This window comes from Bufo gargarizans, chromosome 1 (assembly GCF_014858855.1).
Source record: "Bufo gargarizans isolate SCDJY-AF-19 chromosome 1, ASM1485885v1, whole genome shotgun sequence".
NCBI lineage: Eukaryota > Metazoa > Chordata > Amphibia > Anura > Bufonidae > Bufo > Bufo gargarizans.
Genome location: NC_058080.1, coordinates 347,760,834 through 347,778,445, shown reverse-complemented (window position 1 = coordinate 347,778,445; position 17,612 = coordinate 347,760,834). Strand labels below are relative to the sequence as shown.

General features: G+C 43.1%; 1 protein-coding gene across 18 annotated transcripts in view; it reads left to right on the top strand.

The window, feature by feature from the left end:
- Positions 1-17,612, top strand: part of PTPRS (protein tyrosine phosphatase receptor type S) — a 580,801-nt gene that overhangs the window by 489,936 nt on the left and 73,253 nt on the right. For all 18 annotated transcript variants that reach the window (XM_044268386.1, XM_044268351.1, XM_044268378.1 and 15 more), the window contains one exon: positions 5,673-5,827. In XM_044268386.1, the coding sequence (XP_044124321.1) occupies positions 5,673-5,827 (155 nt within the window). The remainder of the gene's footprint in view (positions 1-5,672; positions 5,828-17,612) is intronic.

Below are 17,612 nucleotides of genomic sequence, written 5' to 3'. Positions count from 1 at the left end.
GCATGTGAGAACTTTTGATTAAATGAGCTATTTGTTTCTAATTTACACAATTATGTACACCTGGGATGCGATATTGATTAATGAAGGGTTCTGTATGATATGTACTGTAAACATATGAATTTATGTATACAACATTGGCACATAGCACTTTATGATCTATTGTTTGTTTTCAGTATAAAATCATGTACACTTTTTGTATACTGTTTTTAACACAGTTTTTGTGGATATTGATATATAATGATGTAATCACTTTGCTAATCGTGTATGCTATATAAGCACTTGACTTTGCACTATGTATCATGGCTTGACAAAGAGTGGCGAGATGAAGCGCACTACGTCATAGCAACCAATGACGCCGTGCGCTCCTGCTCTGAACAGGAATCCAGCCCGGCATGCCACGGACTGCTCTCAGCCGCGGAACACAGCCGTGTGCATTCAGCCTTAGATGGATAGAAAGATAGGACGTTAGATAGATGTTAGAAGCTAGCTAGATAGATAGATAGGTAGATAGTTAGATAGTTAGATAGATAAATAGATAAATTGTTAGATAGATAGTTAGATAGAATATTTATAGTATTATTTTATTAAGCCGGTTTATAGATGATAATAGATAACAGATAAATTGATAGATAGAAAAATAGAAATATTGATAGAAAGATAGATAGATTAGATAGATAGGTCGATATATAGATAGACTGATATAAAGCTAGATAGATAAAATAGATAGATTGGTATTTAATTAATTACATTTTATTAAACATATATATAATTAAAAGCAAATTTCAAAGATCGCAGGTCCACTAACAAAGGGACTGCTGCCTTGCGGGACTTTCGGTGACATCACGATGGGCGGGATTGTGGTCGGAGTGGGCTGGGGTTTTGGGCGGAAAATGGGGCGTTTCGGTGACATTATCAAAGGTGTTTTAGCTTTTAGGAAGAAAGACGGATCAAATAGCTACTGCCAATATTTATAATTAGCCACTGCCAATATTTATTATAGCTGAGTAAGAGGTTAATACAAGCTTAATATGATTTTATTTTTAAACATATTAAACTTAATTAAATTACTAACGTGTTGGACTGCATTGTATACCTTGCAGGACCTTCGGTGACACCTTCGGTCTATAGATAGATAGACGGATCAAATAGCTATTGGCAATATTTATAATAACTTAATAAGAGGTTAATACAAGTTTAATATCATTTTATTTTTAAACACATTAAACTTAATTGAATTACTGACGCCTTATCGGATCTAAAATAATAAAAGGGGATTTGAAGGGGCGGATTTTAGGCATGGTTTGGGTAGGTGCGGGGTTATGAGTGGAATGATCTGAAAAGGGCGTGGCCACCTGTCACTTTGAGTTTGACGAGAGCGGGAGAGGTTATACTACTTGTGTTTTAATCCTTCTACAAGCAGCAAAGTTTATAGCCATAACGAGCAAATACCTTGCTAACACGCACAGCCTTGTGATATTTTTTGGATATATGTTCCTCCTTCCCTCAGGGATTCTCTCCTTAATATGATGTTCTTCCGGAGAAATAGCCTCTTTCTAGCATCTGCTAGAACTAGCATCTGCCCTGCATGGTAGGCAGAGCTAAATGGCAGTGGCAGAGTCAGGGCATAATTAACTAAACAGTGTCAACTATAGACAGCTTTTGGAACTGTATACTGTACAAATCATTAATCATTTTTAGTAATGTTCCAAACTAAAGGGAGTTTGTCATCAACTTTAAGCATTTAAGACCAATCATATTGTGTTATAGCACAGTTGCCCAACATAAAAATAGTACCTTTATTCTGTTTGTCCCACATCTAGAAGCTGAAAAAAACACTTTATAAAGATATGCAAATTAGGTCCCGCATGTGCCCAGGGGCAGCGTTAAGTTCACAAATTCCCAGGCCCCTCTTTGATGTGCCCACATAATCGCGCCGTCTGGAAGTCCTCTGGCCCTTCCTCCTCTCCTACTCCATCCTCCTTGGAAATCTCACGCAAGCGCCGTTCAACTTAGAGTCCATGCATGTGTCCTGTTAAGGTTGGTGCCTCTGCCACAGTGGGCAGAGCAGTGCGCATGCGCAGGCCTGGCATTGATCAGCCATGGCAAAAGATTTCTAAGCCAGAGGAGTATGAAGTAGTAAAGGAGGGCGGGCCAGAGGACTACAAGGGGAGCAGTTATGTGGGCACATTGGAGAGAGGCCTGGGCACTTGTGGGACCTAATTTGCATATCTTTATAAAGTGCTTTTTTCAGCTTCTGGATGTAGGACAGACAGAGCCGTCTTTAACAAGAGGCAAAAGGGGCAGCTGCTCCGGGCCCAGTTGCTCCTGTGGGGCCCAAGGCAGCTGCATCTTGAGCCCTGCTGGCCACTGCCCCGGGTATCAGGCTGTGAACTACACAGGGGGGTGCTGCCATGCCATGCCTGCGGCACTCCAGGCAGCATACTGTGAGAGCTGTGATTTTCTAGGACCTTGGATGACATAATCACCATGTGACCAGTAACCTAGCAATATTACTGGTCACGTGGCTATGAGGTCATCAAAGGTCCTTTCTCTCTACCAGGAGTGTTGCTGCAGGAGAAGTTTCCCATAATTGTGGAGCTTTTTTGTGAAGATTACATCAGGAAAAGGTGACAGGGGCTGGTATACTAATATACTGTAAGCTACTGTATACTGTGGGGTGCTATACTGCTCTACTGTATACTATGGGGGTGCTGTATACTGTGGGGTGCTATACTGCTCTACTGTATACTATGGGGGTGCTGTATATGTATATTGTGGGGTGCTTTATATTGTGGGGGGCTGTATATTTTGGGGTGCTGTATACTATATAGTTTGGGGTGCTGTATTCCGTGAGGTGCTGTATACTGTGGGTGCTGTATATTGTGGAGTGCTATACTGCTGTACTGTATAGTGTGGGGTGCTGTATAGTGTATAGTTTGGGGTGCTGTATACTATGAGGTGCTGTATATTCTGGGGTGCTATACTGCTCTACTGTATACTGTTAGGTGTTGTATACTGTGGGGTGCTATACTGCCCTATTATATACTGTGGGGTGCTGTATATTGTATAGTGTGGGTGCTATACTGCATGCTGTGGGTTGCTGTATACTATAGGGTGCTATACTGCACACTCTGGGGTGCACTGTAACGCTAGGGTGAACCGAGCCCCGGTCTCCTTCCTGCAGAGCGGTGCCCACTTCCAGCCTGAGCCCAGCTGCCCAGAGCACTGATCCTGAGCCGCTGGAGTCTTCAGAACTGGAAGTATTTACATCACTGTACTCTACCAGGTTTGTGGATTTTGTGTGTGTGTGTGTTGTGGTGGAGGCCATGATTGCATGCTAGGGTGTGGGAAGGCGGGATCCAGGGGGCCCAAGAAATTTTTTGCCCAGGGTCCGATCAATATTAAAGACGGCCCTGCACAGACACAATAAAGGTACTATTTTTATGTTGGACAGCTGTGCTATAATGTGATATGAGCACTTTGCAGGACCCCGGTTTAGGGGAACTGCAGATGCACTCCACTTGTCCATTTGTTCGCGGATGGTATGCAGAAGAAAAGTCCAATTTGACATGCAAAAGATCGGTCAGACATGACGTGCAGAGGGAACCCATGAAGACGGAAGATGTGCTCAATGAATAATTGAAGCTGGCTGGCGGAGGGTAGACCAAACAGGGTTACAAAATTGGGCATCTTTAAAAAAAAAAAAAAACTATCTGCTGCCACCCAAATAATTTAGAGAAGGATGGCAAATTGGTAATGATGTCCATGGTGATATGCCTCAATGGGACCTCTGGCATGGGCAAAGGAAGAAGGAGTCCATCAGGCTGGCAGTTTTGCGTTGTCTCGGATGACTGGCTATCTTGGAGCAATAACCTAAGGACCTGCTTTCTCTTGGCCACAGGAACACAAGTTTTACCAGGAGGGATATCTTTCTATCAAACAGGATGCAACATCACTGTTTTAGCTGGGTCAATGATGTGCTGTGATACCTCCTGTAGGTCAGTTGGATCAAATGACTGGGACAAGGCATCTTCCTTAAAGAGGACCTTTCACCAGTTTTTAATTTATAAAAGCGAAACCTCACACTGTAGTCCATGTTCCCTAAATGTCATATCGCTATTTTTTTTTTCATGATATGCTCCTCCGTTGCGCCGCTGTGCCCCTCATTCTGTTTAGGCGCCCTGCATGCTAATTAATAGCATCGGAACAGGGAGGAGGAGACATCAGCTTTTCTCAGTGGGCATCTCTTCTATCTGGCTGTGGCGCTGTCCAGTCACAGTGTAGCACATCACAAGCAGGGAGAAGATGAGCAGTTTTTTCTCAATGGTTGTGATGTGCTCAGCTGTGATTGGACAGCGCTACAGCCAGATAGAAAAGATGCCCACTGAGAAAAGCTGATGTCTCCTCCTCCCTCTTCCAATGCTATTAATTAGCATACAGGGCACCTAAACAGAACGATGGGCACAGTGGCACAATGGAGGAGCACATCATGAAAAAAATTACTGCTATGACATCTAGGGACATAGGCTACAGTGTGAGTTATCGCTTTTATAAAGTAAAAACTGGTGAAAGGTCCTCTTTGATGTTCTTGTCTGCAGAACAGAAATGTAACAGGAAATTTAAATGGGCAAAAAACTGACCATCAGGCCTGATGAGGAATGAGCCATTCAGCAGGCTAGAGAAGTTTTTATGATCATTGTAACCAATAATGGATGATTAACAACCTCCAGAAGATAACACCACTCTTCCAATGCCAGCTTGACTGTCATTATTTCTCTGTCTCTGAAAAAAGTAGCCACATGTGACCATCTTGCCAGAAGTAGTCTTCTGAGTTAGAACAGTTCTAGCTCCCACAAAGGATGCGTCCACCCCTAAACAAAATTTCTTAGAAACATCAGGACAGTACAAAAGCTCATTTAAGGGTCTGAAAGGCAGATTCAGCCTCAGATGACCATTCCCTGGCACTCATTCCACAACTATTGCATTAGGCTTAACATGCCACCTCAGGCTGTAAGATGGCAGGAGAGGATATTGAGAAATCTCATACATAAGTGTGCCTCTTCTGGTCTTATTATATGTGAACTTGCTGTACTAGGGCTTTTTCACATCTGTGATGGAGACTCTGTTCGAGGCTTCCATCACAGATTCTGTCAATAAGACTGGACAAAAAAGTCCTGCATATAGGACTTTTGTCTGGTAAAAAAAAAAAAAGGTTTTCGAATGGAAACTGAATGGACTCCATTGTAGTCAATGGAGTCTGTTAAGCTCCTTTTTTTGTTCAGTTACATGCCAAATCTGGCACTTTTGATATTTTTGTTGTTCTTCACTTATAATGGAGCAGAACAACGGAAATTACTAGCTTTGATTTGAACTTGCCTTTAATTTCATAACAAATAAATGTTATTTTGCTGTTTAATGCTAAACATATATATGGTTTCACACATGGACAATATATTGGACTTATTCTGGGGTGGGGGGCAGGGGGTAGGTAAATGTTGATGTTCGTAAACAGTTTTTTTTGTTAAACTTAGTGAAGATGGGAAAATTAGCAAAGGTGGTTCCATAAAAAAAGACCTGATTTAAGTAAACTGTACAGCCCCTTTCACATTCATCAGGGTGAAATATTGACTAATAGTTTTCTAACAGATTGACTTATTTCTTTCTTTGTATAGGATGGCCAGTCTCGTACAGTACGTCAGTTCCAGTTCACTGATTGGCCAGAACAAGGTGTGCCAAAATCAGGTGAAGGTTTCATCGATTTCATAGGCCAAGTACACAAAACGAAGGAGCAGTTTGGACAAGATGGACCTATATCTGTTCACTGCAGGTAGGAATATAACTAAACTTTGTAAAGCTTGGTCCTATATACTCTAGTTACTTAACTTTTTCAAACAAATTGATTATCTATTTGTGCATGTCATGAAATGTTTTTCCATCATGCTGTACTTGTTAGGCTACGTTCACACTCGCGTTTGGTGCGGATCCATCATGGATCTGCACAGACGGATCAGTTAAGAAACTTTTGCATCCGTTCAGAAAGGATCAGTTTGTATTATCTTTAACATAGCCAAGACTGTGCCAGATTGTGTCATAGAAAACGCATCTGTCCCCATTGACTTACCTTGTGTGTCAGAACGGATCTGTTTGGCTCAGTTTCGTCAGACGGACACCAAAATGCTGCAACTGATCCGTTTTGGACCGCTTGTGAGAACTCTGAACGGATCTTACAAACGGAAAGCCAAAACACCAGTGTGAAAATAGCCTTAGTCACGTGATCACATACATGCCTGTAAATTAATGTGGGAGCCCAGGAATAATTATCTGCCAGAAATATGGTCTAATTGTAACACTGTCAGGCAATAATGCTTTGGAGTATGTATCTTCATGAGACAACCTCTTTGAATGGTTTCCCTGCTGTGTACCTGCAAACTAGCCATGCTCATGAGACCTCTGAATGCAATGCATGGCACATTTGTGGTTACACAGCACGGGAACTGGAGTCAGTGTAAGAAAAGTTACTGATGTGAATGTGCATCATGTAGACGTTTCATACATTACTGTTTTAACCTCGTCTGCTTGGGCTTTGGGAAAAGAACCTTAGGGCCGCTTCACACGAGCGGATGCCGTGCGTGGCATCCGCTCCGTGAAAGAGTGCCAAGACCCGCTGCAGACTGCAGAGGCACGGAGCAGTAACATGACTGTTAATGCTCCGTGCCTCTCTGTGATCTCTTTACTACGAAATCACAGTTGTCACTGTGATTTCGTAGTAAAGAGATCACAGAGAGGCACGGAGCATTAACAGTCATGTTACTGCTCCGTGCCTCTGCAGTCTGCAGCGGGTCTTGGCACTCTTTCACGGAGCGGATGCCACGCACGGCATCCGCTCGTGTGAAGCGGCCCTAACAGTACAGTCCAAGCAGAGCTCGGGAAGCAGAGTGATGGAAGATGGCTGCTTTAAGCCTTCATATTTCAGGCTCTGTAGAAGATATAGCCTTTACCCTAAGTTCACACCTGAGCGTTTTACAGCGCGTTCAAACGCGCTGTAAAATGCTCAACACATGAAAACCAATGCTTCCCTATGGAAATAGTTCTCACCTGGGCGTTTTACAGCGCGTACGATCGCGCTGTAAAACGCCCGACGCATAATCAAGTTCTTGAGCTTCTTTGGGGCGTTTGTGGCCATAGGACACTGAAGTCAATCACACAAACGCACGTTTATTGCAAAAAAACGCGCATAAAAACGCGCGACTAAAACGCGCGTTTGAGAAACGCTCAGGTGTGAAAGCAGGGTAAGAAATCGGGTCGGGAGGGACAGCAGCTGAAAGTGAACGCAGGTTTCAGCTGCTTTCACTTCCAACATGAATTCTAAAGGCTATAAACCCGATGTTAAGGAGATAATGTAGTGATTCTGGTTTAAAAATTGTTTTAACCCTTTCATGCATTTGGACGTAACTGTATGTCTAAATCGCATGTAACTTAGCACATTTGGACGTACAGTCACATCCAAACTGCTTACCGGGGCTGTGAAACTATAAAGTCGCACAGGGACCCGTCCCTTGCCAATAAATTTGGCATCGCAATATCCGTATCAACCCACAGAATAAAATGATCATATTGTACTTACCGTAACAGGAACCCCATAAAAATTTAAAGAAAAAACTCTGACAGAACTGCCATTTTTGCCTACTTCACCTCCACAAAAAATGGTATAAAAAGTGATCAAACAGACATATTTGCCCCAAAATGATACCAATAAAAACTAAAGCCCATCATGCAAATAAAGAAACCCTCACACAGCTATATTGATGAAATAAATGTTATGGATGTTAGTATATGGTGATGCAAAATATCATTTATTTTAAACACAAACACAAAAACATAAAAAAAAACTATACAAATATGGTATTGCCATAACCGTATCAACCCACAAAATAAAATGATCATATATTTACCGCAAGAGGAACCCCATAAAAATAAAAAACACTTACAGAATTGCCATTTTTACCCACTTCACCTCCACAAAAAAATTGTATAAAAAGTGATCAAAAAGACATATGTACCCCAAAATGATACCAATAAAAACTAAAACCCATCCTGCAAAAAATAAGCTCTTGCACTGCTACATTGGTAAAAAAATAAAAATGCTATCGACTTCAGTATATGAAGATGCAAAATATAATTTATTTTTAACACAATAGTGATTTCATGCTGAAAAAGTAGTAAAACATAAAAAACTATATAAATTTGGTATCAACAATATGAAACCCCCCCAAAAAATGTATTTTTTTTAAAAATTTACAGAATTGACATTTTTGCACACCTCACCTAAAAGAAAAATAGTATAAAAAGTTATATGTACCCCAAAAAGATACCAATAAAAACTACAGCCTGTCCGGCAAAAAAAACAAGCCCTCACACAGCTACAAAAAAAACTTTATGGCCCCTGAAAGCTATTTCAGCTAATTAAATGTTAGAAACTCTCGATGCCACTTCTTCCCTTCTGAATGCTGTTGTGCCCCAAACAGCGCTTTACAACCACATATATGGTGTAGCTGTATTCAGGAAAAAATAGATAACAAATTGTGGGGTGCAATTTCTCATGTTACACCTTGTGAAAATGAAAAATGTGGGGCTAAAGCAACATTATATTGGAAATAATAGTACATTTTTCATTTTCACAGCCATGTGTTTCTAAATTCACTTTACCCTTCGATTTATTCCTTGAGGGGTAGAGTTTTCAAAATGGGGTCACTTTTTGGGGTTTTCCATTCTAGGGGTACCTCAGGGTTTCTTCAAATGTGACATGGCACTTGAAAACCCTTCCAGCAAAATCTGCCCTCTTGCTAGCCACTTACTAATATATTGTTATTATCCATTTTGCTTCCTTTGCTGGGTGGATTCATTTTTCCATCACATTATACACTGCTTGTTTCCATGATTACATACCACCCTGCAATAAATCACTGGTGGTCATGCTTTCACACCATAGGAAAAAGCGTCAGCCTCTCTGGTGGCCGGGACCATAGGAGCGCACATAGGCTGGTGCTTTTTCCTATAGTGTGCAAGCACGCCCACCACTGATGGATTACTGGGTGATCTGTAACCATGGAAATGAGCAATGCATAATGTGATGGAAAAATGAATCCAGCGAGCAAAGGAGGCAATTACAATACATTAGTAAGTGCCTTGTATTAACTTTCTCTACATAATAAATGACACTTACTGAAGTAAGACAACCCCTTTAACAATATTAAACAATGTTAACCCCGTTAACAATCTCCTTTCCTTCTGCGCCCTGCCATCTGCCTATATAGCAGGTTAAGACCATATATGGGGTGTTCATGTAAACTGCAGAATCAGGGTAATAAATATTGAGGTTTGTTTGGCTGTTAACCCTTGCCGTGTTACAGGAAAAATGGATTTAAATGGAAAATCTGCACAACAAAATAACATTTACAAATTTACCCTACATTTTACTTTCATTCTTGTTGAACACCTAAAGGGTTAAGAAAGTTTGTAAAATCAGTTTTGAATACCTTGAGGGATGTAGTTTCTAAAGGGGCCATTTATGGGCGGTTTCTATTATGTAAGCCTCACAAAGTGACTTCAGACCTGAACTAGTCCTTAAAAAAGTGGGTTTTGGAAATTTTCTTCTAAAATTCTAAGCCTTCTAACCTAAAAAAAATAAACTGACATTTACAAAATGATGCCAACATAAAGTAGACATATGGGGAATGTAAAGTAATAACTATTTTGTGAAGTATCACTTTACGTCTTAAAAGCAGAGAAATAATTTTTTTTGAAAATAGTGAATTTTTAAATATTTCGGCAAATTTTTTATTTTTTTATGCATAAAGGTAAAACGCATGAACTCATATTCACCACTAACATAAAGTATGATGTGTCACGAGAAAACATTCTCAGAATGGCTTGGATAAGTAAAAGCATTCCAAAGTTAATACCAGATAAAATGACATGTAAGATTTGAACAATGGAGCTCCGGAATTTGGTCCAAACCGGCTGTTAAATTACCAGCTTTGAAACAAGACCAGGCCCATAGCTCTATCTTGCAGAGAGCCCAAGATATGAAAACTTAAAAGGGGTATTGTGGTTGCGTTTTTAAACTGCACTGTTGCGCTGCAATGTGTCAAAGTCTTAACCCATACAGAAACCGTTATCAGAGCGTTACCCTTCTACCCTACTACTGTTCTCCTGTCTTGATCTGTAATCAATCAGCGCTTACTGTTATGGCACTTTCCCTTACATCACATGAGCTGCAAATAAACATCCTGACTAAATTGCCCATTCTCTCACACTGTCCCGTCTCAAAATGGGTGGGGCTCATAAAACCCTGCCCACAAGTGGGCGGTGCTTATATGCCCCGATGTATCTGTGCTTTACTTGAAGGCAAACACTCATTCTGCTTATGAGGAAGTAAGCTTTGCAGAGAAAAACTGTGCATGCTGTGCAGGCTACACAGAAAACTACTAGTCGTATCCATGGAAACTATGAATAAACAAAAGGCTGGCTGCTTAAAAAAAGGACTTTTACTACAGCTAAAGACTGCAAAATTAGTAATAACATTATATCAGTGAGCCACTTGCATGTTAACATAGATACTACTTTGTGTAACCGGAATACCCCTTTAAGGTCTCATGCACACAACCGTATTTTGTATCTGTGTCTGATCAGCAAATTATAAAACATGTTCCATTCTTGTCCACATTGTGGACAAGAACAGTCAATTCTAATAATGGGAGCGAGAAAAATGTGGATTGCACGCGGTGTCTGTATTTTGCAGATCCGTGGTTTGCGGACTACAACTGTGTGCATGAGGCTTAAAGCAGCCGCTCCACCCTTCAGCTGGTTGTGATCTTAGCCAGGGTGGAGCAGGAGAGGGAGGCAGTAGAGGAGCTGACAGCCTGCAGGAAGAGGGGACTAGAAACATCCTCTCTCATGATAAGGATGTGTGCTTCCCGTTGCCGTATTGCCGACCGCATTTGCGGATCCGCAATACACGGGTGCCGTTCCGTGGGCATTCCGTCACACGGGTGCGGACCCATTCACTTGAATGGGTCTGCAAATCCAGAGATGCGGAATGGTGCGGAACAGAAGCACGGAACCCTGCAGAAGCACTACGGAGTGCTTCCGTGAGGTTTCGTCCCGTACTTCCGTTCCGCAAAAAGATAGAACATGTCCTATCTTTTTGCGGAACGGCCAGATCACGGACCGATTCAAGTGAATGGGTCTGTGATCCGTTGCAGCTGCCCCACGGACTGTACTCGTGCATTGCTGCCCGCATTTTACGGGCCGCAGAACGACCACGGGATGCACACGTTCGTGTGCAGGGGGCCTAACAGTTATCACTAGAGAGGAATCTAATAGACACGGTTTTGTGGTCAGAAAAATAAGAATGTTCTGGGTTTTGGAATACAGCAACACAAAAACACATTATTATGTTTTTATTATGCAAGTATTATAACATAATTGCACTGACTCACAAAATAAAGTTATTATATTACTTATAACACATAGAAAATGCCATGAAATAAATCCACATAATAAAGTTAAAATTGCTGTTTTATTATCTCTCATTCTAAAAATAAAATAATACAAGTTATTTAATACACTATATACACCCAAAAATGGTTAAGAAACTCCCTCAAAATTCAAGATCTCATATGTAGAAATTGTGGGGAAAATGAGGGGGGAAAATGTTACTGGCCCTTTAAAGGGGTTATTCGGGTTCAGAGCTGAACCCGGATATAACCTCTTCTTTACTCATTTTCTCTATATGAGTGGAGCATCGAAGCATTTCCTTGGTCTAATGCTCCCCCTTGCCTTGCGCTGCATCACACAGGGAAAGGTCTATTTGTTTACTGCCGGTGACGAGGGCTGAGCGAACCCAAACTGTAAAGTTCGGGTTCGTACCGGACTCTAGGATTTTTGGACCCCGGACCCGAACCCAAATATTTTAGTAAAAGTTCGGGTTTGGTGCTTTCTTGGAGCTTTTTGAAAGGCTGCAGAGCAGCCAATCAACAAGCGTTTAACTGTCTGACCTTAGAAGCCATCACAGCCATGCCTACTAATGGCATGGCTGTGATTGGCCAGTGTAGCATGTGACCCAGCCTCTATATAAGCTGGAGTCATGTAGCGCTGCATGTCACTCTGTTGTTACTAGTGTAGGGAGAGGATGCTGCTGGTGATTTCAGGGAGAGAATAGGAGAGAATCTTTGTTCAGAATTGGAATCTAACTCAGCGATCTACATACATTTAGTTGTGTGGGTGCAGGGCACAATCTTTTTACCCTGCCCTGAGCCCATTGACAGAAAAAAATAACTTTTATCCGTCTGTTAGGTGGGCGGGGCGGCGGCCATTTTATGCAAGCTCAGTGCACCAGCACTGCATCTGAGCTTTTTGTGACATTTAAATCCAAGCTTGAAAAACTGCACTAATAATATGGTTTTAAAAAGATCACCCTTTTTTGGCAATATACAACATCTGGTGCATTTGCAGGATTAGTCAGTGTGCAATTTAAGCTAGAAATAGAGCCATAATTTTCTGGGATTTTAACCACCTCCCGACCACCTAACGCGCCGACGCGTCCGGGAGGTGGTTGATTTGTTCCTCCTGGATGCATCATCGCGTCATGTCGCGAGACGCGAGATTACGTCACAGCCGGCCCGCACATGCGCATCGCGGGCCGGCATTTCGCAGCAGAGTATTTCGTCAGCAACCTGCCGGCCACGATCATTGGCTGGCAGGTTGCTGATTTTTAAAAAAACCAATCAGCAGCCATTTAACCCATCATATTAGTAAATATGATGGGGTTATATGGCTGCTGTGCTCCTCTGCTCCTTCTTTTGGTCGGTTGGTTCCAGCAGAGGAGCACACATCACTGTGAGTACCCACTACACCACACTTAGCCCCCAGATCACCCCTATTAACCATTTGATCACCCCCTTCTTGCCCCTGTCAATCACTAGTGAAAGGAAAAAAGTGATCAGTGCAAACTGTCACTTTTTTTTCCCACTGGTATTGACCGTTAGGTTTCAGTATAGTTTAGGCCCCTTGGTTAGGTAGTTTAGGGATCGGTTGGCGCCCAGCCCACCGCACCGCAGTCCGTTATTCGCTGATTAGCGTATCGCTAATCAGCATTTGTACTTTTATAGTATCTGGAAGTGATCAAAACTGATCACGGTCAGATCTATAATTGTATTAGTGTCACTTTAGTTCTCCCTCCACCCAAAACGCAGTGTTTGCCCGATCAGGCCTGATCGGTCGCCCACACGTGCGTTCGCCCACGCCCGCCCCACCGCAGTGACAAAAAAAATTTTTTTTTTTGATCGCTGCACATTCACTTTACACGCACTGCGGCGATAAAAGAAATCAGTTTTGATATTTTTTATCAACCGCAGCGGCCTCCGGTACTTCGCTAGCCTCCCCTTTGTAAGACAGGCTTGCTTTTTTTTTCTTGGGTAGTCTCAGGGAATACCCCTAAATTTAGTTGCCCACATGTCAAACAGGGGGTATTCCTCTGAAGAGGCCTACAGGCTTCTGACCCAGTCAGATGAGGAGTGGGAACCCTCATCTGATGAATCCAGCGGGTCAGAATACGAACCTGTAGAAAGCAGTGGCTCTCTGACCCAAAGTTCGGACGAGGAGGTTGAGGTCCCTGATAGCAGCAGGCGTACCCGGCCCCGTGTCGCTAGACCGCAGGTTGCGCAGGATCCGCTTCAAGAGCAGCAGAGTGGGGCTGGTGCTGTCGGATTACGTGGTGAGGCATACACCAGCAGCCCAGCCCTTCCTGGACCTAGTACCAGCACTGCCGTAGAACATGGTGAAGTAGCGAGCACCAGAAGGGCAGTTGAAGCTGGTACGGTGGCACGTGCAGTAGTGACCCCGTCGCAGCCACCGCAAAGACGTGCCCGTAGAGCCCCTAGAATCCCAGAGGTGCTGGCAAACGCTGATTGGCAGTCCCCAACTTCAGCCGCACCTGTAGTTCCCCCTTTCACCGCCCAGTCTGGAGTTCGGGTTGAGACAGCTCAGATCGGTTCGGCCCTGGGATTTTTTGAGCTGTTCTTGACTGCGGAGCTCTTAGACTTAGTTGTGGCAGAGACAAACCGCTATGCCACACAATTTATAACCGCTAACCCGGGAAGCTTTTATGCCCAGCCTTTCCGGTGGAAACCAGTCCAAGTTTCCGAAATTAAAACTTTTTTGGGCCTCCTCCTCAACATGGGTCTAACTAAAAAGCATGAATTGCGGTCATATTGGTCCACGAACCCGATTCATCACATGCCCATGTTCTCTGCTGCTATGTCCAGGACACGATTTGAGACCATCCTGCGTTTCCTGCACTTTAGTGATAAAAGCACCTCCCGTCCCAGAGGCCACCCTGCTTTTGACCGGCTCCACAAAATTCAGCCCCTCATAGACCATTTCAACCTGAAATTTGCAGATATGTATAACCCAGAGCAAAACATCTGCGTAGACGAGTCCCTTATACATTTTACCGGGCGCCTTGGCTTCAAACAATACATCCCAAGCAAGCGCGCCCGGTATGGGGTCAAATTGTATAAGCTCTGTGAAAGGGCCACAGGCTATACACACAAATTTCGTGTCTATGAGGGAAAAGATCAGACCCTGGAGCCGTTCGGTTGCCCTGACTACCTGGGGAGCAGTGGGAAGATAGTCTGGGACTTGGTGTCACCCTTATTCGGCAAGGGGTACCATCTTTATGTGGACAATTTTTACACAAGTGTGGCCCTCTTTAGGCATTTGTTTCTAGAACGGATTGGCGCCTGTGGTACCGCGCGAACTAGTCGCGCGGGCTTCCCCCAACAGCTCGTTAGCACCCGTCTTGCAAGGGGGCAGAGGGCCGCACTGTGTAACGAAGAACTGCTCGCGGTTAAATGGAGAGACAAGCGTGACGTTTACATGCTCTCCTCCATTCACGCAGACACGACAATACAAATTGAGCGAGCAACCCGTGTCATTGAAAAGCCCCTCTCAGTCCACGACTATAACCTTCACATAGGAGGGGTGGACTTCAATGACCAGATGTTGTCTCCGTATTTAGTTTCCCGCAGAACCAGACGCTGGTATAAGAAGGTGTCTGTATATTTAATTCAATTGGCTCTGTACAATAGTTTTGTTCTCTACAGTAAGGCTGGGAGAACTGGATCCTTCCTCAAATTTCAGGAAGAGATCATCGAGAACCTCCTGTATCCAGGAGGTTCCGTGGCCCCATCCACCAGTGTAGTTAGCCGTCTACACGAGCGACATTTCCCCAATGTCGTTGCTGGTACCTCAACCCACCCGTCACCCCGAAAAAGATGTCGTGTCTGTAGCAGGAGTGGAATAAGGCGTGACACCCGCTATTTCTGTCCTGACTGTCCTGACCACCCTGCACTATGCTTAGGGGAGTGTTTCCGGAAGTACCACACACAGGTACACCTAGCATAGGGATCATCTCACCAGGACAGGCACACAGGGCTATTAGGGCCCATTCACTCACAGCTGCTGCAAACGTCTCCTTTCACATGGGACAAAGTGCATAACGCACTTCGCCACATCTTTGGGCGATTTGCGCTTTGCACATTGACCCATGGGGAAGGAGAGGTTTGTTCTGTAAAGGTAAAAAAAAAAAAAAAAAAAACACCAGTAAGCAAACACGTTAATGTTTAGTTCAAAAAGTTTAAGTTTACATGTTCTGTTCCAAAGTTAATAAAATTATTGCGTTGTGGCCTGGTTTTTTCTTTTTTTTTTTTTTCTTTTTTTTACCTTCCAGGTGGACCAACCGATCTACTAGCTGCAGCACCGATGTGCATTCTGACAGAAGCATTGCGCTGCTGTCAGATTACACGCAAGTCGGTGTATGCGGCGCTTCAAGACGGGATTTTCTCCTCTGCAGTGACAGATACGTTTGCCAAGGCATACGAGCTGAGGAGGAGGCGGCGTTCCTATGCTTTGGCAAACACTTTGTATATATATAAAAAAAAAATAATAATCCCGGCAATGATTTATTCATCCACATCAATTGATACGAATGGAGAAATCTGGTTTGCCAGGGCATACGAGCTAAGTGGGTATGGATGTAGGGCGGAGCTCCTATGTCCTGGCAGATGCCTTTCCCCTCCATTTTTTTTTTGGGGCAGAGATTTTTTCATCCACATTGATCGATGTGAATGAAGAAATCTGTGCCGTTCATTTTTTTCTTTCAGCCCAGAGGCTGAACGGAAAAAAAAATCTCATTACCTGTATGCTCAATATAAGGAGAATAGCAGAAACTCCTAATGCTGGCCATACATGTAATGATTGCGGAGACCCTCAAATGCCAGGGCAGTACAAACACCCCACAACTGACCCCATTTTGGAAAGAAGACACCCCAAGGTATTTGCTGAGGGGCATATTGAGTCCATGAAAGATTTAAATTTTTGTCCTAAGTTAGCGGAAAGTGAGACTTTGTGAGAAAAAACAAAAAAAAATCAATTTCCGCTAACTTATGCGAAAAAAAAAATTCTATGAACTTGCCAGGCCCCTCATTGGATAATTTGGGGTGTCTTCTTTCCAAAGTGGGGTCACATGTGGGGTATTTATACTGCCCTGGCTTTTTAGGGGCCCTAAAGCGTGAGAAGAAGTCTGGGATTCAAATGTCTAAAAATGCCCTCCTAAAAGGAATTTGGGCACCTTTGCGCATCTAGGCTGCAAAAAAGTGTGACACATCTGGTATCGCCGTACTCAGGAGAAGTTGGGGAATGTGTTTTGGGGTGTCATTTTACATATACCCATGCTGGGTGAGAGAAATATCTTGGCAAAAGACAACTTTTCCCATTTTTTTATACAAAGTTGGCATTTGACCAAGATATTTTTCTCACCCAGCATGGGTATATGTAAAATGACACCCCAAAACACATTCCCCAACTTCTCCTGAGTACGGCCATACCAGATGTGTGACACTTTTTTGATGCATAGGTGGGCAAAAAGGCACATATTCCAAAGTGCACCTTTCGGATTTCACCGGTCATTTTTTACAGATTTTGATTGCAAAGTACTTCTCACACATATGGGCCCCTAAATTGCCAGGGCAGTATAACTACGCCACAAGTGACCCCATTTTGGAAAAAAGACACCCCAAGGTATTCCGTGAGGGGCATGGCGAGTTCCTAGAATTTTATATTTTTTGTCGCAAGTTAGTGGAATATGAGACTTTGTAAGGAAAAAAGAGAAAAAAATAAAAATCATCATTTTCCGCTAACTTTTGACAAACAAAAAAAAATTCTAGGAACTCGCAGTGCCCCTCACGGAATACCTTGGGGTGTCTTCTTTCCAAAATGGGGTCACTTGTGGCGTAGTTATACTGCCCTGGCAATTTAGGGGCCCAAATGTGTGAGAAGTACCTTGCAATCAAAATGTGTAAAAAATGACCGGCGAAACCCGAAAGGTGCACTTTGGAATATGTGCCCCTTTGCCCACCTTGGCAGCAAAAAAGCGTGACACATCTGGTATCACCGTACTCAGGAGAAGTTGGGGAATGTGTTTTGGGGTGTCATTTTACATATACCCATGCTGGGTGAGAAAAATATCTTGGTCAAATGCCAACTTTGTA